The sequence below is a fragment of the Pongo abelii genome, chromosome 19, assembly GCF_028885655.2.
Source record: "Pongo abelii isolate AG06213 chromosome 19, NHGRI_mPonAbe1-v2.0_pri, whole genome shotgun sequence".
Classification (NCBI taxonomy): domain Eukaryota; kingdom Metazoa; phylum Chordata; class Mammalia; order Primates; family Hominidae; genus Pongo; species Pongo abelii.
Window position 1 is genome coordinate 15,745,678 of NC_072004.2, and position 27,580 is coordinate 15,773,257.

The window sequence follows — 27,580 nt, forward strand, 5'->3', positions numbered from 1 at the left end:
CCCGCGCCCGGCTGCGGCTTTCGGAGGCTTGGGTTTGGAAGACACCGCTTGCCATCCCGCCGCGCCTCTCGGGGGGTCCGCTCCCCCGGACTGGCCCTGCCCACCGCGCGCGGCTAGTAGCGGGCAGCCAGGAGTCAGTGGCGGGCGCGGCCGGTGGGATGCCGGGTAGGAGGCTGCGCTGGAGCCCGCTGGGCAGCGCCAACCCCTAAGGCAGCTGGGCAGGTGAAGGGAGCAGCAGCGCGGGCGGCTGAGGGGCTGAGGGGCTGAGGAGGCTGAAGGGCTGAAGGGCTGAGGGCCTGAGGCGGCTGAGGGGCTGAGGGGCTGAGGAGGCCTGAGGCGGCTGACGCGGCTGAGGGGCTGAGGAGGCTGAGGCGGCTGAGGCGGCTGAGGGGCTGAGGGGCTGAGGGGCTGAAGAGGCTGAGGGGGCTGAGGGGCTGAGGAGGCTGAGGGGGCTGAGGAGGCTGAGGCGACTGAGGGGCTGAGGGGCTGAGGAGGCTGAGACGGCTGAGGGGCTGAGGCGGCTGAGGGGCTGAGGGGCTGAGGACGCTGAGGCGGCTGAGGGGCTGAGGCGGCTGAGGCGGCTGAGGCGGCTGAGGCGGGTGAGGAGGCTGAGAGGCTGAGAGGCTGAGAGGCTGAGGGGCTGAGGGGCGGGCAGCCTGGCGGGTCCCTGCCGCAGGGTCCACCGCAGGTCGCGTGGCCGAATCCCCGGGCTGCTTTCTCTCTGGGCTGTTTTCTTACTGTGAACCTCGTGGGCTCCTGCTCGGTGTCCTTTCTTTCTCTCTGTTTTTGCATTCTACTGGCAAGTATTTTATTTAGGATATTTTACTGATATAACTGAGGATGAACTGTGTTTTGCAGCATTTTATTTTATTACACGTTTTCTCCTAGATTTTGGTATCATTTCTATGCTGACTTGATTAAACATTTTGGAAACTTTCCTGGAACTGATAAATAATAAATAGCTTTTATATGATCTTTAACTTGAGGTAATAAAATAATTTACTTTGAAATGTCTCAGCCTAACAACTTTTGTGCTTTTGTTGTTTTGTGCGGAGGTGGGAAGACTCCTTTGCATTTTTGGTATAACTTCTGTATTAATGATTTTGTTGTTTGTTTCGCAAAATCACTTAGTGATCCGTGTTTTCCAACTTAAGAGTTAACATTTACCATTTTATGAATTAAAAAATGTCTCATTTATCTCTTTGTATCTCTCTTTTCGTTTGTCATATTTGGAATTGTCTTCATTTTTTTCATCATTAGTTTAAAGCAGGAATTTATTAAATATTCCAAAAAGACCAAAGTTTTACTTCATCTCCTAGGCATTCATTTTTCAATGTGTTATTCGCTGATTGCTCCATGTTCATTAATATTGGGAATAATTTATATAAATTGATTATTGCTGCGTTACGAGCTTACAGAGCAACATTCTTTGTCTTCAGTATTTTAATGTATTTTTCTATTAAATATACTTCGGTCACTTATACGATATTTAGGATTATTTTCCTAATATCTAGACCTACTAATTATATTCTAGACCTACTAATTATAAACTGGAATGCTGATAATTTTCCCTAAGCTTCAATTGTTTATAATTTATTCATTTATTTATGACAGATGGGCATAAAACTACTTTATTACAAAGATTTAATGATATATTGTGTAGAGATTTTTTTTCTTTTTTTATTATTATTATACTTTAAGTTTTAGGGTACATGTGCACAATGTGCAGGTTAGTTACATATGTATACATGTGCCATGCTGGTGTGCTGCACCCATTAACTCGCCATTTAGCATTAGGTATAGCTCCCAATGCTATCCCTCCCCACTCCTCCCACCCCACAACAGTCCCCAGAGTGTGATGTTCCCCTTCCTGTGTCCCTGTGTTCTCATTGTTCAATTCCCATCTATGAGTGAGAACATGCGGTGTTTGTTTTTTTGTCCTTGCGATAGTTTACTGAGAATGATGATTTCCAATTTCATCCATGTCCCTACAAAGGACATGAATTCATCATTTTTTATGGCTGCATAGTATTCCATGGTGTATATGTGCCACATTTTCTTAATCCAGTCTATCGTTGTTGGACATTTGGCTTGGTTCCAAGTCTTTGCTATTGTGAATAGTGCCGCAATAAACATACGTGTGCATGTGTCTTTATAGCAGCATGATTTATAGTCCTTTGGGTATATACCCAGTAATGGGATGGCTGGGTCAAATGGTATTTCTACTTCTACATCCCTGAGGAATCGCCACACTGACTTCCACAATGGTTGAACTAGTTTACAGTCCCACCAACAGTGTAAAAGTGTTCCTATTTCTCCACATCCTCTCCAGCACCTGTTGTTTCCTGACTTTAATGATTGCCATTCTAACTGATGTGAGATGGTATCTCATTGTGGTTTTGATTTGCATTTCTCTGATGGCCAGTGATGATGAGCATTTTTTCATGTGTCTTTTGGCTGCATAAATGTCTTCTTTTGAGAAGTGTCTGTTCATATCCTTTGCCCACTTTTTGATGGGGTTGTTTGTTTTTTTCTTGTAAATTTGTTGGAGTTCATTGTAGATTCTGGATATTAGCCCTTTGTCAGATGAGTAGGTTGTGAAAATTTTCTCCCATTTTCTAGGTTGCCTGTTCACTCTGATGGTAGTTTCTTTTGCTGTGCAGAAGCTCTTTAGTTTAATTAGATCCCATTTGTCAGTTTTGGCTTCTGTTGCCATTGCTTTTGGTGTTTTAGACATGAAGTCCTTGCCCATGCCTATGTCCTGAATGGTAATACCTAGGTTTTCTTCTAGGGTTTTTATGGTTTTAGGTCTAACGTTTAAGTCTTTAATCCATCTTGAATTGATTTTTCTATAAGGTGTAAGGAAGGGATCCAGTTTCAGCTTTCTACATATGGCTAGCCAGTTTTCCCAGCACCATTTATTAAATAGGGAATCCTTTCCCCATTGCTTGTTTTTCTCAGGTTTGTCAAAGATCAGATAGTTGTAGATATGCGGCGTTATTTCTGAGGGCTCTGTTCTGTTCCATTGATCTATATCTCTGTTTTGGTACCAGTACCATGCTGTTTTGGTTACTGTAGCCTTGTAGTATAGTTTGAAGTCAGGTAGCGTGATGCCTCCAGCTTTGTTCTTTTGGCTTAGGATTGACTTGGCGATGCGGGCTCTTTTTTGGTTCTATATGAACTTTAAAGTAGTTTTTTCTGATTCTGTGAAGAAAGTCATTGGTAGCTTGATGGGGATGGCATTGAATCTATAAATTACCTTGGGCAGTGTGGCCATTTTCACGATATTGATTCTTCCTACCCATGAGCATGGAATGTTCTTCCATTTGTTTGTATCCTCTTTTATTTCATTGAGCAGTGGTTTATAGTTCTCCTTGAAGAGGTCCTTCACGTCCCTTGTAAGTTGGATTCCTAGGTATTTTATTCTCTTTGAAGCAACTGTGAATGGGAGTTCACTCATGATTTGCTCTCTGTTTGTCTGTTATTGGTGTATAAGAATGCTTGTGACTTTTGTACATTGATTTTGTATCCTGAGACATTGCTGAAGTTGCTTGTCAGCTTAAGGAGATTTTGGGCTGAGACAATGGGGTTTTCTAGATATACAATCATGTCATCTGCAAACAGGGACAATTTGATTTCCTCTTTTCCTAGTTGAATACCCTTTATTTCCTTCTCCTGCCTAATTGCCCTGGCCAGAACTTCCAACATTATGTTGAATAGGAGTGGTGAGAGAGGGCATCCCTGTTTTGTGCCAGTTTTCAAAGGGAATGCTTCCAGTTTTTGCCCATTCAGTATGATATTGGCTGTGGGTTTTTCATAGATAGCTCTTATTATTTTGAGATACGTCCCATCAATACCTAATTTATTGAGAGTTTTTAGCATGAAGCGTTGTTGAATTTTGTCAAAGGCCTTTTCTGCATCTATTGAGCTAATCAGGTGGTTTTTGTCTTTGGTTCTGTTTATATGCTGGATTACATTTATTGATTTGCGTATATTGAACCAGCCTTGAATCCCAGGGATGAAGCCCACTTGATCATGGTGGATAAGCTTTTTGATGTGCTGCTGGATTCGGTTTGCCAGTGTTTTATTGAGGATTTTTGCCCCAATGTTCATCAAGAATATTGGTCTAAAATTCTCTTTTTTGGTTGTGTCTCTGCCCGGCTTTGGTATCAGGATGATGCTGGCCTCATAAAATGAGTTAGGGAGGATTCCCTCTTTTTCTATTGATTGGAATAGTTTCAGAAGGAATGGTACCAGTTCCTCCTTGTACCTCTGGTAGAATTCGACTGTGAATCCATCTGGTCCTGGACTCTTTTTGGTTGGTAAGCTATTGATTATTGCCACAATTTCAGATCCTGTTATTGGTCTATTCAGAGATTCAACTTCTTCCTGGTTTAGTCTTGGGAGAGTGTATGTGTCGAGGAATTTATCCATTTCTTCTAGATTTTCTAGTTTATTTGCATAGAGGTGTTTGCAGTATTCTCTGATGGTAGTTTGTATTTCTGTGGGATCGGTGGTGATATCCCCTTTATCATTTTTTTTTGCATCTATTTGATTCTTCTTTTTTTCTTTATTAGTCTTGCTAGCGGTCTATCAATTTTGTTGATCCTTTCAAAAAACCAGCTCCTGGATTCATTAATTTTTTGAAGTTTTTTTTTTTGTCTCTATTTCCTTCAGTTCTGCTCTGATTTTAGTTATTTCTTGCCATCTGCTAGCTTTTGAATGTGTTTGCTCTTGCTTTTCTAGTTCTTTTAATTGTGATGTTAGGGTGTCAATTTTGGATCTTTCCTGCTTTCTCTTGTGGGCATTTAGTGCTATAAATTTCCCTCTACACACTGCTTTGAATGTGTCCCAGAGATTCTGGTACATTGTGTCTTTGTTCTCATTGGTTTCAAAGAACATCTTTATTTCTGCCTTCATTTCATTATGTTCCCAGTAGTCATTCAGGAGCAGGTTGTTCAGTTTCCATGTAGTTGAGCGGTTTTGAGTGAGTTTCTTAATCCTGAATTCTAGTTTGATTGCACTGTGGTCTGAGAGACAGTGTGTTATAATTTCTGTTCTTTTACATTTGCTGAGGAGAGCTTTACTTCCAAGTATGTGGTCAATTTTGGAATAGGTGTGGTGTGGTGCTGAAAAAAATGTATATTCTGTTGATTTGGGGTGGAGAGTTCTGTAGATGTCTATTAGGTCCACTTGGTGCAGAGCTGAGTTTAATTCCTGGGTAACCTTGTTAACTTTCTGTCTCGTTGATCTGTCTAATGTTGACAGTGGGGTGTTAAAGTCTCTCATTATTATTGTGTGGGAGTCTAAGTCTCTTTGTAGGTCACTCAGGACTTGCTTTATGAATCTGGTTGCTCCTGTATTGGGTGCATATCTATTTAGGATAGTTAGCTCTTCTTGTTGAATTGATCCCTTTACCATTATGTAATGGCCTTCTTTGTCCCTTTTGATCTTTGTTGGTTTAAAGTCTGTTTTATCAGAGACTAGGATTGCAACCCCTGCCTTTTTTTGTTTTCCATTTGCTTGGTAGATCTTCCTTCATCCTTTTATTTTGAGCCAATGTGTGTCTCTGCACGTGAGATGGGTTTCCTGAATACAGCTGTGTAGAGATTTTATACTATGTGCTTGGACACAAACACTCTTAAATAATTGTTATATTTTTCCCCCTGCTTTTGACATAATGAAAGTGCATTTTTAATTTTTAAATTTTTTTATTTAGTTGTAACAGACTTTAGGATGTAATGGTCCCTGATTCTTTTGTTATTTGTTTTTTAGCCACATTGTTTATTCTGTCGTCATTATATAATATTTACCTGCTGTATTAGTCTGCTCAGGCTGTTATAACAAAATATTAAAAACTGGGTGCTTTCAACAAGAGACACTTATTTTTCACAGCCCTGGAGGCTGGGAAGTCTATGACCAAGACAATGGCTGATTTGGTTCTTGAACAGGCTTTCTGGCCTCTTCTTATAAGGGCATTAATTCCAGCATAAGGACCCCACTCTCATGACCTCATGTAAACCTAATTACCTTCAAAGGCCCTATTTCCAAATCCCATCACACTGAGAGTTAGATCTTCAGCATATACATTCTGGGGAAAACAAATGTTCATGCCGTAACACACACTGCTGACCCTTTCTTTCCGTTTCCAAAGTTGTTTAATGTTATTATTTATAATATTTTGGAGGAATACCCTAATTATACTATGGGTACTTATTAATTTTGTAATACTAAATGCATTTATTAAGCAGTGAAAATGCTAATAAAGTCATATAGTAGTTGCTTCCTATACTATGTATATCTTGTGATACTTCAGAAAGATTTTGCATAATATATGTAATGCTATCATTCAAACATCTTTAATAAGTAGGTCAGAAAGAGAAGAATGTTTTCCATGTTCAACCAAACTAAGGATACATTCCAGGTCCAAATCACCAAATACATGAACTTAGATTTAAGTGTTTGTAGTCAGGCATTCAACTGTTTAATTACAGTCCACCCGGAACACACATTTTATTCTCAGTTCTCATATCAGCAGGGCATTGATAACGTGTATTTGTCTAATGGCAAGTACAAGCATTAGCTTTTGATAGCATCTTAACACAATTTGACATTTCTGTGTGTGCTTAAGTGTCCAGACAAGCATTCACCAATGCTTTTTCTGATGTTGGAAATGTTCTCTGTGCTACGAAATGTGCTAACCACTACCCACGTGGCTTTTGAGAAGTTGAAAGGTGGCTAGTGTGACTAACCAAATTTTTATATTATTGTAATTAATTTAAATTTTAATGTAGTAGCCATGTGTGGCTATTGGACAACGTGCCTCTAGGTCATTATCACTGGTATCTAGATAGATCAGACAATTCACAGAAGCCTCACACTTAACCCCATTCTTCTTAATGTCAAAGCATGGGGCCTGCTACTTCATCTCTCCACACTTTTGAGTTATCACTCATTTTTTTTATCCTAACATAAGTCAAGGTAGATATTATGCCAAAAATTACAGAAAAGTAGCGACAGGCCAGGCCTGGTGGCTGTAATCCCAGCACTTTGGGAGGCTGAGGTGGGTGGATCACGAGGTCAGGAGTTTGAGACCCACCTGACCAACATGGTGAAACTCCGTTTCTACTAAAAATACAAAAATTAGCCGGGCATGATGGTGTCCACCTGTAATCCCAGCTACTCTGGAGGCTGAGGCAGGAGAATCCCTTGAACCTGGGAAGCAGAGGTTGCAGTGAGCTGAGATCATGCCACTGCACTCCAGCCTGGATGACAGAGTGAGATTCTGTCTCAAAAATAAAAAAGTAAAGAAAAAAGAAAAATAGTGATAAAATCAGTAACTTAGCAGTTTTCCTTGAACTCTTCAATGTGGTCCAATAAATAATCTTGTGGGGTTTGTTGTTTGTTTGTTTTCTGCTTTTTTTTTTTTTTTTTTTTTTTGACGGAGTCTGGCTCTGTCACCCATGCTGGAGTGCAATGGCGTGATCTTGGCTCACTGCAACCTCTGCCTCCCGGGTTCAGGTGATTCTCCTGCCTCAGCTTCCCGAGTAGCTGGGATTACATAATCTTGTGTTTTTAGTATGATCTCTATATGTTGATTTTATTATCTTTAAAATGATAACACTAGGAAGACCTACTTCATATTATTTTATTTTTTTGAGACAGGGTCCCACTCTGGCACCCAGGCTGGAGTGCATTGGTGCTACCAGGGCTCACTGCAGCCTCAACCTTTCAGGTTGCAGTGATACTCCCATCTCAGCCTCCCAAGGAGTTAGGACTACAGGTGGGTACCACCAAGCCTGGCTAATTTTTATATTGTTTTATAGAGACAGAGTTTCGCCATGGTGTCCAGGCTGATCTCCAATTCCTGAGCTTAAGAGATCTGCCCACCTTCGCCTCCAAAAGTGCCGGGATTACAAATGTGAGCCACCGTCCCCCGCCCTCTATCATTTTAAATTAGGCAACTGAAGTAATGCATATATCATACCATATCATGTTTTATAAAGCATAAAGTCAGGATAATAAGGTGGTTAAGAGCATGAACTCAGAGGTGAAATCATGCTGGAAAAAGTTACTTTTGGTAAGAAGAGCAACACTTGGAATAGAAGATAAAATGATCTTTGAATTATTTGCAATGTTTTCATTTTTACAAAAATGTTTATGTTTGCATTTAATGTGAAGGGGATATTTTAAAAGACCTATTTTAAATAATACAAAATATTTATATCATCACTTTTTTTTTTTTGAGACACAGTCTTGCTGTGTCACCCGATTGGAGTGCAGTGGCACGATCTCAGCTCACTACAACCTCTACCTCCTGGGTTCAAGTGATTCTCCTGCCTCAGCCTCCCGAGTAGCTGGGATAACAGGTGCCCACCACCAAGCCTACCTAATTTTTGTATTTTTAGTAGAGATGGGGTTTTGCCATGTTGGCCAGGCTGGTCTCAAACTCGTGACCTCAGGTGATCTGCCACCTTGGCCTCCCAATGTGCTGGGTTTACTGGTGTGAGCCACCTTGCCTGGACTATCATTACCTCTTTGTTTATTAAAGGGTTACATTAAAATGATAGGATTTAAAATATCATTTAAATTATTCAAATTGTTTTTCAAAATTTGAGAAGGAAATACTGGGTTACAAAATAGGCATTATTCTGTAAGTTCTGTGTCCTGCTCTGAGCATAAGTGGTCTGATATTAGGAAAGTCAGTAATTACCTTAGTAGTACTTTCTCTTCAAATACCGTAAATAAATAATGTAATTAAATGTATCATTTAATCATTACATGTGGTAAATCAGTGACACACACACACACAGAGTGAATTTACCAGATGCATCCCATCAGTCTGGCAAAACGCCCATGATTAATAAAATATGTGTGGAGACATATTGGTCCCTACTCTTCAAAGTAAAATTCAAGTGGATATGGATATATTATCTTTACCTTTGAAACCAAAAGTAAGGTAATATTTTTGAAGGGATAATCATTCTAAGTTTTAACTATGAGAATATTTCTATCATTCACTTACCTATTTCACAATTCTGAGACAGCCTGAAACAAAACGAACAAGAATAAACCATATGTATTAACATACATATATACTTTTATATAAGGTAAATATACATATATTTACCTTATATAAAAATTATTTTGACTGTACTTCTGCCCTTTATTAAGATATATGCCAATTAAATATTATTTTAAAGGATCTATAGATGATGATGAAATAATTTTCAAGTACAGTTTTTAAAAAAGCTACATCTACTCTTGCTGCTCCTGTCATAGCCTAGATTTATAGCTAATTTTCATGAGTTACAGTTTTGTATTACACATCCCCCCAACCATGCCACTTCCCAGCTTTTAAAAGAACTTAACGATTTTTAATAGGAATGTAGACAAAGTATTGCTGCCTCCTATCAGAATTTACTGGCACCTTTGCCCACAAATTGGAGGTAAAATATGTCACTGTGACCCTTATTGGTATCCCTGATGTGTGGCATCAATTGCACATTTTCTTTCCTCTGATTTTATGTGTATGTTTGGTAGATCAGATAAACCTGGGACATGTCGTCCGGGCATGGTGGCTTATGCCTATAATCCCAGCTATTTGGGAGGCTGAGGCAGGAGAATGGCTTGAACCTGAGAGGTGGAGGTTGCAGTGAGCCGAGATCGTGCCATTGCACTCTAGCCTGGGGGAGAAGACCAAAACTCCGTCTCAAAATTAAAAAAAAAAAAAAAAAAAAAAAAAAAAAAACCCAAGCCTGGGACATGTCAAAATTTCTCTAATGAAATGCTTGTGTTTGCCTAAAATAAATTCCTATTAGAACAATAAAAGTGAGAAACAAAACAAATGCAAAATGGAAACAATTTGTATAACCTGGCAAAAGACAGTAACATTAACCTATATTTAATGAACATATCGAAACTCAAACCAATAATTTATTATTGTAGTAAAAATAGACAACAGAAATTATGAAATGGTTTCGTCAGTGAAAAGCACTGTGTATACAATCAGTCCCTAGGTGACTTCATATTTCTCTAGCCCAATTCTAATAATTTGCTCATAATAGTATAAATTAAACTGTTTTCCAAATAATATTAATGTCTACCTTCGCCTATCACCATTGTGTCAATATTTGTATGATTCTATAAAATTTAGAATGTCTAGAAAGATGCCTTTGCTTTTGCAATACAAAAAATGGCCTAACACAGAAATAGATGATAAAGATATAGATAGATAGGGGGTTGCATTTTGAAATTTATTTCTTCAAGGGACTTATTTCAAGTTTGAAATCCCAGCTACTAGGGAGGCTGAGGCAGGAGAATTGCTTGAATCCAGGAGGCAGAGGTTGCAGAGAGCCGAGATTGCACCACTCGGCACTCCAGCCTGGGCAACAGTGAGACTCCGTCTCAAAAAAAAAAAAAAAAAAAGAATGTATAATAGTTCTCATTATCTCCCTAATCTCTGCAGTAGAGATTTTGACCTTGTGAGGGAAGTACTGACCTTGTGAAGGAAATACAAGTGGTGAGGGAGGGAAGGTGAATTTGAAAACACCATTTGGAATTATTGCACTTTAAAGGTAAAGCTGGCAGGTTTTCCTTACACGTCAGATCTGAAAATGTGTGTGTGTGTATGTGATAGAGAGATAGAGAGGGAATGAGAACCAGACAGATACAGAGAGAACTAAAAGGGGACACCAAAAATATTCAGCTGAGAAATTATAAAATGGGAGTTGCCGCTAAACAGAAAGCGGAAGACCAAGTTTGGGGAGTACTGGTGGCTCCATGTGGACATTCATTTTGAGATTCCTAACTGATACCCAAGTGAAGAAGTCAGACAGTGTTGGGTGTAGTCTAATGTTGAGGTGTAATATGAAATATCAGGGAATTAAAGACACAAAAATTAGTAAGAAAGCAAAGATAAGAAAGATAAGTCCAAGTCCTGAGCCTAGCGGTTCTCTAACATTAAAAAAGTAGTAAAGATGAGAAGAAACCAGCAAAAAATGACTAGGAGTAATTATCAAAAATGTTGGGGAAAGTAGGTTAAATGTTCTGGAATTCTATCAAAGAAAGTTTTGCAAAAAGGAGGGAGAGATCAACTGTGTCAAATGCTGCTGATACATAAATTAAGACAAAGGCTGAGGAATTATGTTTTAATTCATAATTTAACAATGTGAACATGGTTTGTGCTTTGATAAGAGCAATTTTGTTGGAGTGAGTAGGTGAGAAATCATTTTGGAGTGGTGGCTCAAAGGAATGTCCGATCTCTGGATTTTTTTTTTTTTTTTTGAGATGGAGTTTTGCTCTTGTTGCCCAGGCTGGGGTGCAGTGGCACGATCTCAGCTTACTGCAACTTCTGCCTTCTGGTTTCAAGAGATTCTCCTGTCTCAGCCTCCTGAGTAGCTGGGATTACTGGCACACGCCACCACACTGAGCTAATTTTTTGTATTTTTTTAGTAGAGACAGGGTTTCACCATGTTGGCCAGGCTGGTCTCGAACTCCTGACCTCAGGTGATCCACTCGCCTCAGCCTCCCAAAGGGCTGGGTTTACAGGTGTGAGCCACCGCACCCGGCCCTTTATCCAGTCTGCTGTTGATGGACACCTAGGTTAATTTCATGTCTTTGCTATTGTGACTAGCACTGTGATGAACATAAGTGTGCACGTGTTTTTGGTAGAACGATTTCTTTTCTTTTGGATATATACCTAGTAATGGGATTGCTGGGTCAAATGGTAGTTCTGTTTTAAGTTCTTTGAGAAATCTCCAAATTGCTTTCCACAGTAGCTGAACTAATTTACATTTCCACCAAGAGCATATTCCCTTTTCTCCACAGCCTTGTCAGCATCTGTTACTTTTTGACGTTTTATCAATAGCCATTCTGACTGATGTGAGATGATGAAATCTTTAAAAGTGAAGCTCTATAGTCTTCCCCAGATATTAGAAAGTGTTCTTCCTCAGCCACCGTGTAAGGAGAGCATCTTAACCAGCCCAACTGCAGGTGCGAGTGACTCCCCAGAAAAGGAATTAGGTGAGGGACGATATGTGACATCACTGTCATAAAAATGGCCATAACATGTGTCCCTAGGGCTGCTGTGTCTTTACGAGGCCATGTAGTCTGTGAGGGGTGTTGCTCACTGAGTGCCAGTGTGCCCACCAGGACAGCCGCTGCAGGACTGGGTGCTGCATGTCCCTGTGGAGGGAGGTCACCACACAGCAATTCCTGAGGCATGGCTGGGCCTACTCTGCAAGCGTAAACTTGATGAGCTGTGCTTAAATAGCTAATTTGTGCTTGATTGTGTGAAAGCATTTTTTTCATATTTACTGTATGTATTTACTGTTTACCATTCTGGGCATTTTTCATGTATGGACTTGCTGGACCCTCACAGAGGTCCTGTGAGGTGGATGCACTCTGCAGGAGGAAACAGACACATGGCTTATGAGCAGGAAAGGCAAGAGGCAAGGCCAGGCAGCTCCAGAGCCCATGCCCTCAACCACCCTGACAGCCATGTCTGCCTTCTGCACATATCTTGTTAGATTTAGACCTTAGTGGGTTTTTTTTTTTTTTGGTGCTATTGAAATTGGTATTGTTTTTCATATTACAAATTCCAGTTGTTCAATCGGTATATGGGACAGCAATGGACTTTTGTATACTGACTTTGTATGCTGAGACTTAGCTAAACCTGCATATAAATGCTTTGGGATTTTCTAAGCAATCAGGTCATCTGCAAATAAAGGCAGTTTTATGTCTTCCTTTCCAATCTGCATGCCATTTATTTCTTTTCCATGCCTTTTTGCACTAGCTAGAACTTCCAATACCATTTTTTGTTGTTGTTGTTTTTGGTTTTGTTTTTGAGATGGAGTCTCGCTCTGTCACCCAGGCTGGAGTGCAATGGCGTGGTCTCGGCTCCCTGCAACCTCCACCTCCTGGGTTCAAGTGATTCTCCTGCCTCAGCCTCCTGAGTAACTGGGATTACAAGTACCTGCTACCACGCCTGGCTAATTTTTTTGTATTTTTAGTAGAGACGGAGTTTCAACATGTTTGCCAGGCCGGTCTTGAACTCCTGACCTCAGGTGATCCACCTGCCTCGGCCTCCCAAAGTGCTGGGATTACAGTCCAGTACAGTTTTAAATAGGACAGATGAAAAAGGGAATCCTTTCCTTGTTCCTGATTTTATGGGGGTAGTGTTCAAGTCTTTCACCATTAAGTATGATGTCAGCTGTTGGTTTTTTGAACATATTCTTCGTTAGGTAGAAGAGGTTCCCTTCTATTTCTAGTTTGTTGAGAGTTACCACATATAAAAACTGCCTTGGTTGTGGAATTTTGTGTAATGCTTTTTCTTCATCTGTTGATTTGATCATATGGTTTTTCTCATTCAGTTAGCTAATGAATTAATGTGATGAATTACATCAGTTTACGAATGTTGAACCAGCCTTGTGTTCCTGGGATGAACCTCACTTGATCACGATGTATTATACTTTTATAGATTAATAGATTAAGTGTGTACTCATGAGAAATTGGCATGTAGATTTCCTGTAATATTTGTGTCTAGTTTTAGTATCAGGATAATGTTGGGATCCTAGAATGAGTTGGGAAGTATTCTCTCCTCTTCCATTTTTTGAAGAGATTGTGTAGAATTGGTATTATTTCTTCCTTAAGTATTTGATAGAATTCACAAGTGAAATCATCTGGGTCTGGTATCTTTTGGAGGGTCTTAACTACTAATTCAAACAAATGTCATGCACTATAAGATTGTTACTAATGCAGCATACTCTGTCTTCTGAAATGTATAACATCTTTTCACAAATTCTCAAATATGATGTTAACAATGTACTAAATATTTTTAGTTCAATTATTTTGAAGTTCAAGCATGTAAGATTGTCTGCTCAAAACTGTGAATATTGATTGGACTTCTGAGTCCTCTCTGAGATTAAAGACACACCCTTTCCATCGTACAGAGGAAAGTCTGCAGTGTGCCATCTCTCTTGAGTTTGTAGGTATCCCTTCTTTTCCCAGAGCTCATCTGTCTCCCAAATTGCATGCTCAATTCTTCATCACTTCGTTTCTGTGAGTCATGTTAGCAACACTCTTTGGTAAGGATTTTAGCTTGCCAGGCTTCAGTCTGTGTGCAGTCATAACTACAGCAGTGTAGGTAGAAGGAGACAATCTATCCTTGTATTCTATGAAAGTTTGTTTTTCTTTTAAAATTGTTCTAGGTATACCTGCATGGAATGTTCTACCAACTCCTCTTCCACTCCCTTCCCATGATTAATGATATGCTGATAATTTTTAAGCATCACCAGGGAGCAGAATAAGTGAAGTCTGTTCAGATGGTGAATCAAGGGACGGATGGCTCATTAACAGCCTCATCCAGCTCTGTCAACCCCCAGGAATGGATGTGCTAAGTTCAGCCTTACTTCCATGGCATCTCTGCTTCTGGCTTTACATCAGGGTTCTTCCCTACTACTCTCTTGTAACCACACAGGAATCCAAATTCAATCCCAAAGTTAATTATTAAATATGTCCAGTGGCACAAATTTCAGAAAAGTTTGACTGAGTGCCTGACAAGATGCCTAACTTCTTGCCCTTCGCTTTCTGGCCTGGACTTTTTGCAAGCTCATTACAAGCTTGCTTGTGAAATGAACAAAAATAAATCAGTCAATAAAACCCAGCAAATTAGCAAAAGTAAAATAAAAATAAGCAAACAAATCACCCAACTATACTAAATAACAACAAAAAATCACATTAAATGGTAACACTTAATGCTGGTAAAATAAATGGTTGCATTTGAAATTGGTTCAAGGCTTTTGTGACAATCCCACTCTTAGGAAGTTATCTTGAGGGACTAGTTCGACAGAAGGAAACAATACTGCACAAAGATGCTGATCGCAAAGTCTGTGGTGGTGATGAGGTGAGCATACACTGCACGCCATGTCCCTTTTGGACAGCAGTTTCCCTGGTCAGTGCGCATCCACTAGAATGGCAGCCCGCACAACGGCACAGCAGCACCGGGACCCGGGTGTGAAATGCTCAGCCCACATAATAGCACAGCCCACATAGTAGCACGTGTACTGTGCTGGGAGCCTGGGGAATTACAAATGTCGATTCAAATGTAATTTAGAAACTTGGAAATCATTTTAATAGTGAAATCGTGGGCGACTTTTGCTTTTTAAAACTTGTTAAAATGCTGTCATATGGTTAAAAGGTAAAAATGGTGGGAGGTCATGTTTTCCATTTTTGGAAAGGGATAGTATCTCCTGAATAAGTGGGAGGAAAAGGCCTTTAACTCATCGCTTTCAGCACCACCTGTGCTGGCCTTCACGTTCCGTTTGAGTAAGTGGAGGGTTTCCAGGCAGTTTAAGCCCTAACCTGGATTGAAGTCCTTAAGGGGAAGGGGTCTGTGATGTCCTGCCTTGTGATCTGTCCCCCATTCCCTTCCCCTGCAGGAACTCAGCGAGATGCTGTACATGGACCAGCCTGACTGGCAGAGCGTGATGCAGTACGTGGCCCAAATCTACAAGTACTCTTGAGACGTAACCCTGGAGGGCCCAGAGCAGCCACCACTGTCACCTACTGCAGCTTGTCCTGGAAGTGCCTGATGACTGTCCACTGACCCTGCTCTGCCCACCACCCAGCTGCCTAGACTTCAAAGACAGGCTCAATCCAAGCGGACCAACACCCAAATAAGAAACAGAGTAGGTCCCACTGTGTACCTGTCTCAAATGCAAACGCAGCTGGACTGTAAATTGGGGACTCTTTGATCTCCCGCAGGATGCTTCTTTTTTTTTTTGAGACGGAGTCTCGCTCTGTCGCCCAGGCTGGAGTACAGTGGCGCGATCTCGGCTCGCTGCAAGCTCCACCTCCTGGGTTCATGCCATTCTCCTGCCTCAGCCTCCTGAGTAGCTGGGACTACAGGCGCCTGCCACTGCGCCCGGCTAATTTTTTGTATTTTTAGTAGAGACGGGGTTTCACCCGTGTTAGCCAGGATGGTCTCGATCTCCCGACCTTGTGATCTGCCTGCCTCGGCCTCCTAAAGTGCTGGGATTACAGGCGTGAGCCACCGCGCCCGGCCTAGGATGCTTCTAAAGAGGGCAGCCTCCCTCCTTCCAGACCAAGACCCCACATCCAAGCTTGTTTTGTTTATTACACTGGGTGGCTGAACACATCATCTGCAGAAATTCAGACAAACAGCATCTCCAAATCAGTCTTTTGGTTGTTGTTGTTAAAAATATCCTGGCTTTGCCTTTATGAAACCTTTGCCCTCGGCTGGATGTGGTAGCTAATGGCTGTAATCCCAGCACTTTAGGAAGCCAAGGCAGTAGGATCGTTTGAGCCCAGGAGTTCAAGGCTGCAGTGAACTACGAGCATACCACTGCACTCCAGCCTGTGCGAAAGAGCCAGACCTTATCTCAAAAAAAAACAATAAACAAAACCCAAAACTTTGCCCTTGTGAATCCTCCCTTCTCCCGCTCCACCCCAAAACAGCAACAACAACAACAACAAAACCACAAAAAATAAATATTTGTTCTAGGGCAACCTGGCTCTCAGCCTTTTGGGGGAAGATGGGAGTTCTAGGTAACAATGTTAACACCTACAGCTTGATTCACTTTTAGCTCTCACAGTCCTTTATTTGATTCATTGTAGCAAAAGGAAAGCTGGCGAGAATGCAAGGGGGGCGCCTGGATGCTTTGCTGGAGCCCCTGCGAGGCGTCCTGTCACACCTCTGCCACCGCAGTCTGTGTGCTCCCAAGCGGCCAGTGGCTTTCACACTAGGGAAACTGCAGTCCTTGTCACCCGTGCCTTTGTCCTACCATTAGTATTTGAGTGATCCTCCTTTGTCACCTTTCCTTCCTTCCTTCTCTTTCCTTCGTTCTCTCCTTCCTTCTTTTCTTTTCTTTCTTTGAGACAGAGTCTTGCTCTGTCGCCCAGGCTGGAGTTTGGTGGCCCGATATCAGCTCACTGCAATGTCCACCTCCTGGGTTCAAGCGATTCTCCTGTCTCAGCCTCTGGAGTAGCTGGGACTACAGGCGCGCACCAGCACGCCCAACTAATGTTTGTATTTTTAGTAGAGACTGGGTTTCACCATGTTGGCCAGGCTGGCCTCGAACTCCTGACCTCAAGTGATCTGCCCGCCTCAACCTCCCAAAGTGCTGGGATTACAGGTGTGAGCCACCGCGCCCGGCCGTCACTTTTCTTAAATCTCACTGGTGCTCGCGGGCTGAAGGGTCAGGACGGACTAGAGGCGAGCAATCCCGGTGGCACCAGGCGTTCCCCGACCCGCACGGGTCGCCAGCTGCACGGACCCTGGACAGAAGCGCGCGGCGGCTGCGGCACAGGGCGGGGAGCGGCTGCTCGGCCCCATCCTAAGGCAGCAGAATGCCCAGAGCTGGTCCCTGGCTCCGGGCGCAGGCCGAGTAGGAGCTGGGCGGACAGCGGCGTCGGGCAGGCCCTTCCAGCCGGGCGGACAGCCCGCTCTGACCCAGCCATCCGACTCCGCTTGCGTCCTGGCAGCGCGGACCCTCGGCAACTTTGCTGCGGTGGCCAGGCCGGGGGGCGGAACTGGCCCGCACCCCTGAACCGAGCAAGCCTAGGAGCAGGTGCGCCGGCGGCGCTGTGAAGCGGCACTCAGGACAGGCAGGCTGGGCGTGGCCACCCCGAAACCTCCGAGGGACGACCAGCCAGCCCAGGCTGGCGCTGGAGCTGCAGCGCCACCTGCAGGCCAAGGAGTCTTTTTCTGGGAGGCTGGAACTGCAGATGCAGTGAAGGCACAGGTTCAGTGACGTCACAGGTGCGCAGGCGCACTGGTGTGTAACGGATTGGCTTGGCCTTACCCGCGTGGCTTGGCCCTACCCGCGAGGCTTTGCGGTGGTTGCTTGGCTTGGCGGTGGCCGCTTGGCTTGGCGGTGGTCGCTTGGCTTGGAGTGGCAGTGATCGCTTGGCTTGGCATTTCTGGCTTGGCAGTGCTCCTTTCGCAGATTGGAAACCGCAGGCTATCCTGCTGGGAGGTTGTGGCCGAGGTAGTAGCTCGCTACTGATGGCCTCCTGGGGTGGAGAAAAGCGGGGAGGGGCTGAGGGGTCTCCGAAGCCGGCAGTCTCCGCCATGAGGAAGACCCCTAGTGTCGGGAGCCAGGAGGACCAGTGGTACTTGGGCTACCCGGGGGACCAGTGGTCCTCAGGCTTCTCCTCCAGCTGGTGGAAAAACAGCGCTGGCAGCGAGAGCAAGCACGATGAGGGCGCCTTAGACCAGCCCCAGCACGACGTCCGCCTGGAAGATCTTGGCGAGCTCCACAGAGCTGCCCGGTCGGGCGACGTCCCTGGAGTGGAGCGCGTCTTGGCTCCTGGAGACACTGGCGTGGACAAGAGGGATAGGAAGAAGAGGTAATGGCCAGGCGAAGGAGGCGAGCGCGCCGTCCTGTCGGGGACACTGGCTTTCTGGTGCCCGCAGGCCCCACGGCACCCGGGATGGGGAAACGTCAGAGGGGTCAGGGGTCCAGGCCTCTTAGTGAGACGGGATCAAATATAAATGATTATTACTATTGCAAAAGTGTTGGTCTACTTTACAGGAGTTTTCTTTAAAAATATTGCACTTCCCAACTGTGTTTATCCATTTTCTCAATTTATTCATCAAACATAAGCTGAATACCTATTATACAGCAGACATATTCTACTGTCGCTCAGGTTCCTTCCATCCTTAAAAACTTCATGTTGGCCGGGCTCGGTGGCTCATGCCTGTAATCCCAGCACTTTGGGAGGCCGAGGAGGGCAGATCACGAGGTCAGAAGTTCGAGACCAGCCTGACCAACATGGTGAAACCCTGCCTGTTTTGCTTTTATCTCAGCCTAGACTTAGCTAAGCCCTTCATGATAAGTTATCCTTTAGGCCCTCGGGGTTCAGTTCAAATAATGTTGCAGAAAGAGATGAGTTTCCTTTTTTCGTTGCTACCAGATCTGTATGCTGAGGACCCTTTTCTTAGATCGTGGAATGTCCCATATTATCCTTTCCCAGATTTGTGGCAGGAAGCCATCACCAGAATTCTGAGTCTCAAGTATGTTAGTTGGATTTAACAGAGCTAAGCCTCATCCATGACTCATGAATATCCATGTATAAAAGGAGAGGTTTGGCAGGGCGCAGTGGCTCATGCCTGTAATCCCAGCAATTTGGGAGGCTAAGGTGGGCGGATCACGAGGTCAGGTGATTGAGAGCATCCTGGCTAACACGGTGAAACCCTGTCACTAATAAAAATACAAAAAAAATTAGCCGGGCGTGGTGGCGGGTGCCTGTAGTCCCAGCTACTCAGGAGGCTAAGGCAGGAGAATGGCATGAACCTGGGAGGTGGAGCTTGCAGTGAGCCGAGATCGCGCCACTGCACTCCAGCCTGGGTGACAGAGCGAGACTCTGTCTCAAAAAAACAAACAAACAAACAAAAAACTTGCTTCAGCAGCAAACATATACTAAAATCGGAACAAAATGGAGAGAAATTAGCATGGCCCCTGCCTGCATGAGGATGAGGCACAGATTTTTGAAGTGGTCCATATTTTGCGCAGTCACTAGAAGTTCATTTGACTATTTGCTGACTAGTTCCAAAGAAACAGTGTGAGTCAAAGCAAACTGGGTATCACCTAATATTAAAATTGTGATTTTTCACTACAAAAATATGCAGTAAGGTGATCAGTGGAGCTGAGTAACACGTGGGATGTTGTGTGCAAACATATTGTTAGTATGTATCTCAGAAATGAGAGAATGTCAACTTGCACCGCTTTCATGGAACTGAAAAAAAAGAGTAGAATTTCGTTTTCCATGTCAGTTGGAGATGAACGTGGGGATTGAGCATCGTTCTAACAAAGATCTGCCGATTCAGAGTTTGAGTCTGTATGGAACAGTAGTCCAAGCTAGGTCTTGACATCTATTAGCTTTCTGCCCTTGGCGTGATTGATGAGCTTAGTAATAGTGGACAGTGATGTTATCTAGTTTGATGAAATAATATATTTATAAGTAAATTTAGTTACAAACTATGAAATAGCTGTGATGCCCCAAATTATAGGCCACAAACAATAGAACTAATAAAACAAGAACTTAATAACAGTTTTGGAAAACTGCAACATTTGAATATTAGAACCTCTGGAAAAAATACACATTGGGTTTTATTTGTGATTCCAAAACCATTTCGGCAATAAAGCTCAAGAACAAATTATTTCATTGCTTCACTGTTTCTCTGAGCATTTACAAAACGTTATCTCGTTAAATATGGCAGTAAAATCCTTGCTTTTTAGAAGAATACATTGAGCCTAAGAGAAGCGACTTGTCAGAGAACAAATAGCTGCTGGTAATAGAGCTAGGATGCTTTCCATTATGCCAAGCTAATGTGAGTTAATTTACTGAGCTATACTCCCTCCAATTCATGAGTACTTTGTCTTTTTTTCTTCTTTAGAAGCTTAAAGAGAAGTTGGTAGAACTCACAAATTGAAGCATATGGGATAATTAAAATTCTGATATTAACTGTGATATTGTTTGAAATACTCTAAAAATTTAATATATTTGGTATTTTTCATTTGTTTTAAAATAGTAATTTCGTTTATTACATTTTTATCCATAGCATTCAGCAACTAGTTCCTGAATATAAGGAAAAACAGACACCTAAAAATCTTCCTCAAAATAACAATCCAGGTAAGACTTCTGATAGTGAATTATTTTTGGTGGTCCTACCATAGATGAAAAAGAAGTAAGCATAAGGAAGTTTTGATCATGAAAGAGCAGTTTAAAAAAAATCTTTATTTCTTTCTTGGTAGGTTACATTTCTTGGTAGGTTAGATTTCACAATTATTTAAAAAGTTAATTGTAGGTCATTTATTTTTTCAAACAATCTGGTCTGAAAAAAATTTAATTATGGTCCCTAAAATCCTATGTGATATTTTTGTATAAATAAGAAAAAGATATCTTTAAGTTAGTAAGTTGTATGTTTTCTTTATAGTCACATTATAATGAATTAGACTTGTTATGAAATTGGAACTTCTATTTAATTTTTAAAATAAATGACTTATGTTTAGTAAATGAATATCAATCACAGTTGACCCTTAACAACGTGGAATTTAGGGATGCTTGATTCCCTCTGCAGTCAAACATCTGTGTATAACTTTTGACTCCCCCAAGAACGTAACTACTAATAGCCAACTGTTGACCAGCAGCCTTATTGATAACATAAACAGTCAATTAAGATATGTTTGGTATGGTATATGTATTAATATGCTGTATTCTTACAATAAAGGAAGCTAGGGAAATAAACTGTTAAGAAAATCATAAGGCAGAAAAAATATGCTTACTGTTCATTAAATGCAAGTGGATCATTATATAACTCTTCATCATAGTCTTCAAGCTGAGAGGGCTAAGGAGAAGGAGGAAGAGGAAGATTGGCCTTCGCTGTCTCAGGTGGTAGAGGTGGGAGAAAATCTGCTTATAACTAGACCCCTGCAGTTCAAATCCGTGTTGTTCAAAGGCTAACTATATTACATAGTGATTTGTGTCACTAAAAAAAAGAAATTAGTTTCAAAACTGGAAACTCAGCAATACCTTTCTGGCACCATAAACAAATGGCAATAAGAACTGTGAAATGGCCAGGTGTGCTGCCCACACCTGTAGTCCCAGCAAGTTGGGAGGCCTAGGCGGGAGGATCGCTTGTGTCCAGAAGTTCCAGACCAGCCTGGGTGACATAGTGAGACCACATCTCTACAAAAACAAATAAAAAATTAGCTGGGTGTTTTGGTGCACACCTGTAATCCCAGCTACTTGGGAGACTGAGATGGGAGGATTGCTTGAGCCTGGGAGTCAAGGCTGCAGTGAGCTGTGATCATGATCAAAAGCTGGATGACAGAGTGAGACCCTGTCTCAGAAAAAAACAAAAACAAAAACAAAACCCTGCCAAACTTACCCAATGTGCACTAATACTAATGGGAAATTATTTTTTAAAGATACCTTCTGAGTGCAGAAGTCAGAAAAGCAATTCCTTGTTGAGAAGAACAGGTCATGTTACATACTTATAAACCAACAAGGTGTCACTATTATTGACTTTCCCCCTAATTTGAAATCGAATGAGGTATATTTACTTCATTAGAACAAGATGTGTTTTTCTACCTGCTGATTAATTGTTATGTTAACAGTAATTTTGTTAGAACAAGATATGCTGTTACCATTAGCCAAAAGATTATCATAATAAATATTCAAATAGCCCAACTCTAGGCTCAACAAATTATAATAAAAGTATAAAAATGTTTCACAATAACAAAAAATGCTTCTGTGCTACCAAGATGTGATGCCTAATGCATTGGACAATCTGAACTGTAAGAGGACACCTTTAATTTAGTACATATTAATCAAAGAACTTCTCTAAGTTAGGTTTTGCACGTTATGGGAGACAAACATGAAATAGACATAGTTTTGGGTCTTTGAGGTGCTCATAATAGAATAGAGCTTTCTCTATTTAATTTCTGTGTTTTTCTCAACAGAATTTTCAAGGAAATCATTTATTCATTTGTCCACTTAACAAATAATTCTCAAATGTCTTTTAGTACTAAGCATTTTTTTTCTAGTGTTACAGAATACAAACATTTAAAAATACTGTTGGGGCCAGCCACAGTGGTGCATGCCTGTAATCTCAGCACTTTGGGAGGCTGAGATGGGAGGATCACTTGAGCCCAGAAGTTCGAGACCAGCCCAGGCAACATGACAAGACCTCATCTCTACTAAATTTTTAAAAAAATAATAAAACATTAGCTGGGCATGGTGCCAGGTGCCTGTACTTCCAGCTACTTGGGAGGCTGAGGTGGGAGGATTGCTTGAGCCTGGGTGTTTGAGGCTACAGTGAGCTATGATCATGCCACTGCACTCCTGTCTGGGTAACAGAGTAAGACCCTGTCTCAAAAAAGAAAAAAAAAAACAAACCAACAAAACCCAGGAGCTTGTTATTGTCATTGTCATTTTAATTATTTGCTGAATTATTTATTCAGTGCCTACTACTGTGTTAGATGCCCTCTGGAAGTGTGTAGTGATCACTTATTATGTGAAATATGTGCCAGACACTTTATGTGGTGAGGAACGAAAGCTGTAAAAAAGTGGGTAAGATTTAAGGTAAGCATGAAGAGTGAGTAGAACTTTTCTAGGTAAAGAGGCAGAAGGATGATGTGGGCAGAAGATTGTGTGTTTGGCAGAAGGAGCAGCGAGTGCAAAGTTGAGTGAACTTTGCAGGGTTTATGGGCAGTTCAGTTTTGCCAGTGCAAAACGTATGAGATGTGAATGGTTGGGAATGAAGTGAATACCTAAGGCAAGCTCATGGCAGACTTTTTTTTTGAGACAAAGTCTTACTCTGTCACCCAGTCTGGAGTGCAGTGGCGTTCTCTTGGCTCACTGCAACCTCCGCCTCCCGAGTTCAAGTGATTCTCGTGCCTCAGCCTCTCAAGTAGCTGGGATTATAGGCGCGAGCCACCATGCCCAGCTGATTTTTGTATTTTCAGTAGAGACAGGGTTTTGGCATGTTTGACAGGCTGGTCTCAAACTCCTGACCTCAAGTGATCCACCCGCCTCGGCCTCTCAAGTGCTGGGATTACAGACATGAGCCACCACTCCCTGCCCAGACTTTTTAATACTATAGAAATGAGTAGATCTTGGGCTGGGCATGGTGGCTTATGCCTATAATCCCAGCATTTTGGGAGGCCAAGGAGGGCAGATCACAAGGTCAGGAGATCGAGACCATCCTGGCCAACATGGTGAAACCCATCTCTACTAAAAATACACATGAAAAATTAGCCAGATGTGGTGGAGCATGCCTGTGGTCCCAGCTACTGGGGAGGCTGAGGCAGGAGAATCACTTGAACCTGGGAGGCAGAGGCTGCAGTGAGCCAAGATCGCACCACTGCACTCCAGCCTGGGTGACAGAGCAAGACTCTGTCTCAAAAAAAAAAAAAAAAAAAAGAAAAAACAAAGAAATGAGTAGAACTTTTCCTGTAGGCCATGGGAAATTTACCAGGTGGAATGCTTTGGGCTGTAAATACTAGATGACCTAACTAACAGTGGCTAAAACAGTAGGGACCAGGGTTGTTTTGATGGTTCAGTGATAACACGGTGTTTTGTTCATGTCTGTTTTCATGGCTGACTAATTAGCAACAGCTCCAAACATCATGGTCTCACCGACAATATCTGAAGGCTGAAAGGGTGGCTTTTCTTTACATGTTTCTTTTAGTTAGGGAGAAGACTCAGAAGCGTGCAGTTGACTTCCTGTAACATTTTATTGGCTCGGTCCTACCACATGTTCGTTCCTAAACCAGGCACTGGGGAAGCAAATGTAGTTACTATGATGAGCTTAGAACAATCAGTTCTTCTTTTGGAGTTGGGAGGGCTATTGGCATGATAAATATCCAAATAGATGTGTGTTTCTCCAGCAAGACAGAACAGGGAATCGCTATTGGGTAGGGAGACAGCAATGTTTACTGTAGGGACTCATTGGAGTGGGGAGTCACATGATTAGATTTGAGTATTAGGACATTCTGGTTATGGCATAAAGCAGGGATTGGCAAGCATTTTCTGTACAGGGCTTTTTCATGTGGTCTGTCATTCCTACTCAACCCTGCCATTGAAATATGAAAACAGTCATAGATAAGAGGTAAGCAAATATACATGACTGAGCTCTGGTAAAACTTTATTTACAAAACTATAAGGCAGACTGGATTTGCTCCATGGCCTCTAGTTTGCTGACCCCTCATATGGAGAGCAGCTGGAAGATAACCACATAAAGAGACAGGGAAACAAAAGAAACATTTGCATTTATCAGAGCTATAGTTTCCTTGTGCTGTCCTCAGACTAGTGTCAGTCTGTTGCGAGGTTTTCACCCATCCATGGTGAAATCAATAAGGTTAAGGATCTCAGTTATTCATTTAAAAATGTTGGTCTTTTTCTTGGCATGATGCCTTTTTCATTTATTTTACTTAAACTTTTTTTTCATTTAAGAAATAACATTAATAGTTGTTTTTTCCCTATAAAAGCCACTACTTAAGAGCCCATGTTTAACTAGGAAATATAAACATAAAATAAACATGTCACAGTGGAAATATAAAGCAGATGCAGAAAAGAGGTACAGTTAATATGATTTAGTGATTGTTGAATGTAAAAAGATAGGGGATAGGGAGAAATCTCAGATGATTCTCAGGTTTCTGGCTTGTGCCCTAGCATTTAACCTGGACATGAGGGAGTAGGCAGTTTTCAGGTGTATAGAGGAGAGCAGCAGGTCAGCAGTCACGACTAACAGTTTTCTCCGCATTGCTGAGTTTTCTGAAATGTCCATGTGAGATATTTTCAGTAGGTAATTGGATAAATTTTTATGGCTGGAGATGGAACTCTGAGGTTGGAGTTGCAGACTTGGAATAACTGAGGCAAAGTTGTAGATCTGAGTGAGCTTGTCCATGATGGGAAAGGTATAGAATGAGCAGAGGGCCAGTGACAGAACCCTGGGAATATCAGCATTTCCCAGAGGAGTTAGGAAAGAAGCCTGAGCAGTGGCTAAAGAAAAAGAGGAGAGGAATCATAAAGTGATGTTGCAAAAATTTACAAAGGTGAGAATTTCAAGGAGGGAGTATCAATTCTAACCAGTAAGATTACTAAATAGTAAAGTGAGTTAACCTTTTAAAAGCCTTCAATGTCACTCTCTTCTAAAGAACAGTCAGAGTTGTGGGGTTCGCTGTTTATGTGATCAGTACTTCCAGTGTTCAAATGTGGAAGAATACACCTACCAAGATCCTACCTAACTTTTGTAACTGCAGCAGCTCCCTGTACAGGATCAGGGAAAATGGTCAAGACCGGTGAGTTAATGTACCACCATTTTCCTAGAATTGTCTAAACCTAAGGTCATATGTGAGGAAAAGTGTAGTCTTTCTTACCTGCTTTTTTGTGGAAATGCTTGTTTGCTACTCAAGTCCTTGATAAGCTCTTCTGGATGCATTCCCAAAGAAACATCTGACAGCAACAACTGGAAGCCACCACCAGATGCACGTATATATCCTTCCTCTGACATGGAATCATAATATAGCCATGTTGTGACATATCAGGTTTTGATTAGAAAGAGTTTACAGGCCAGCAGTTTAGACAAACTGACATTTTAAAAATATTTTATTGCAGGAAACTAATATGTCCTGGAGAAAAATATAAAGTGAAATGCTGAATATAGCAGTTCTCAGTACTTGGGGTTTTGGTCACATCAGTAGAAAAGTCAGTGCCTGACTCCTTTTGTTAGTGCAGTTCCCTTTTCATTCACCCTCTTGTGATACTTCTGCTTTTACTGCTTCCTTTTGAATTCCATCCCTAAAGAAAATACTATTAGAACACATTTCAAATGCACTTCTTTATATCTGCACTACAATGACACAATGATGATGGTCTGCCAAGATTTTAAGTGTCTTCTGGGTTGTCAAATACAAATTGTTTTATCTGTCATAGTTTAAATGTGAAGTGCTTTTCTGGTATTACATTTCTTCAGAAATTGGTAATCTGTGATTTAACTAGAATATGTGGTCAATTGGATTACCACACTTTTAACCACCTATACATAAGATGTCCCTTCTCCCGGCCAGATAAGTTAAAAGTCCTGTTGATCCTTATTGATCAGTTCCACTATTTGCAGGGTTTTTTTGGACTTTTTTTTTTTTTTTTTTTTTTATTGAGACGGAGTCTCGTTTCACCCAGGCGGGACTGCAGTGGTGCTATCTCAGCTCACTGCAAGCTCTGCCTCCCAGGTTCACGCCATTCTCCTGCCTCAGCCTCCTGCGTAGCTGGGATTACAGGCGCCCGCCACCGCGCCCGGCTAAATTTTTGTATTTTTAGTAGGGACGGGGTTTCACTGTTTTAGCCAGGATGGTCTTGATCTCCTGACTTTGTGATCCACCCGCCTCGGCCTCCCAAAGTGCTGGGATTACAGGCGTGAGCCACCGCGCCCGGCCTGGACTTTTTTTTTGAATGGGTGTGATAATAACACACTGCAGCTTTAGTTCCTAGCCTCAAGCAATCGTTCTGCCTCAGCCTCCTGAGTAGGTGGAACAACAGATGTGTGCTACTGCACCTGGCCTGCTGCACAGTTATTATAAAAATGAATTAAATCCTACCTAGTGAGAGAAAATTGACTGTGATCTTATAATTTTTTTTCCAGAAACTTTTATACTGTAGAATATATTGTCAATCATTAAGGTTTTCTATTTTTAATTGGGTTAAAATAGGATTGTTGCTTTTTAAAATTACTTTCTGACATCATTGTTTCATGCATTTTTAATACCTTTAGTCCAGTGGATATAGAAGTACAGGAATCTCCAAGGCAAATGTCAAAAAATAAAAAATAAGCAGATTAGGGAAAGGTATTCTGTGAAATTACCTTCTGATTGTAGTCACATGCAACACATCAACTTAAACAATAAAAAACTGTATAATGCAATTGTATCAGGGGTTCCCAAGACCCCCTTCACTGAGGTTTGGTAATTCACTGAGAAGGACTCACAGGACTCAGCAGATAGTCATACTTGGGGCTTTATTACATTTAATACAGCAAAAAGACACAAAGCAA

General features: G+C 41.9%; 1 protein-coding gene and 1 non-coding gene across 3 annotated transcripts in view; both read left to right on the forward strand.

Annotated features, from left to right (window-relative positions):
• The first annotated feature begins 16,902 nt into the window (after positions 1–16,902).
• The window catches only part of CCDC144A (coiled-coil domain containing 144A), a 95,120-nt gene continuing 84,442 nt past the window's right edge, over positions 16,903–27,580 (forward strand). For both annotated transcript variants that reach the window (XM_054536236.2, XM_054536237.2), the window contains exons 1-2: positions 16,903–18,372; positions 20,588–20,658. In XM_054536236.2, coding sequence (XP_054392211.2) covers positions 18,029–18,372; positions 20,588–20,658 — 415 coding nt within the window. In that variant the 5' untranslated portion in view covers positions 16,903–18,028. The remainder of the gene's footprint in view (positions 18,373–20,587; positions 20,659–27,580) is intronic.
• Positions 19,426–19,533, forward strand: LOC112129763 (U6 spliceosomal RNA). The gene has a single exon (XR_002912116.3). It is a non-coding gene; the product is annotated as a U6 spliceosomal RNA (small nuclear RNA).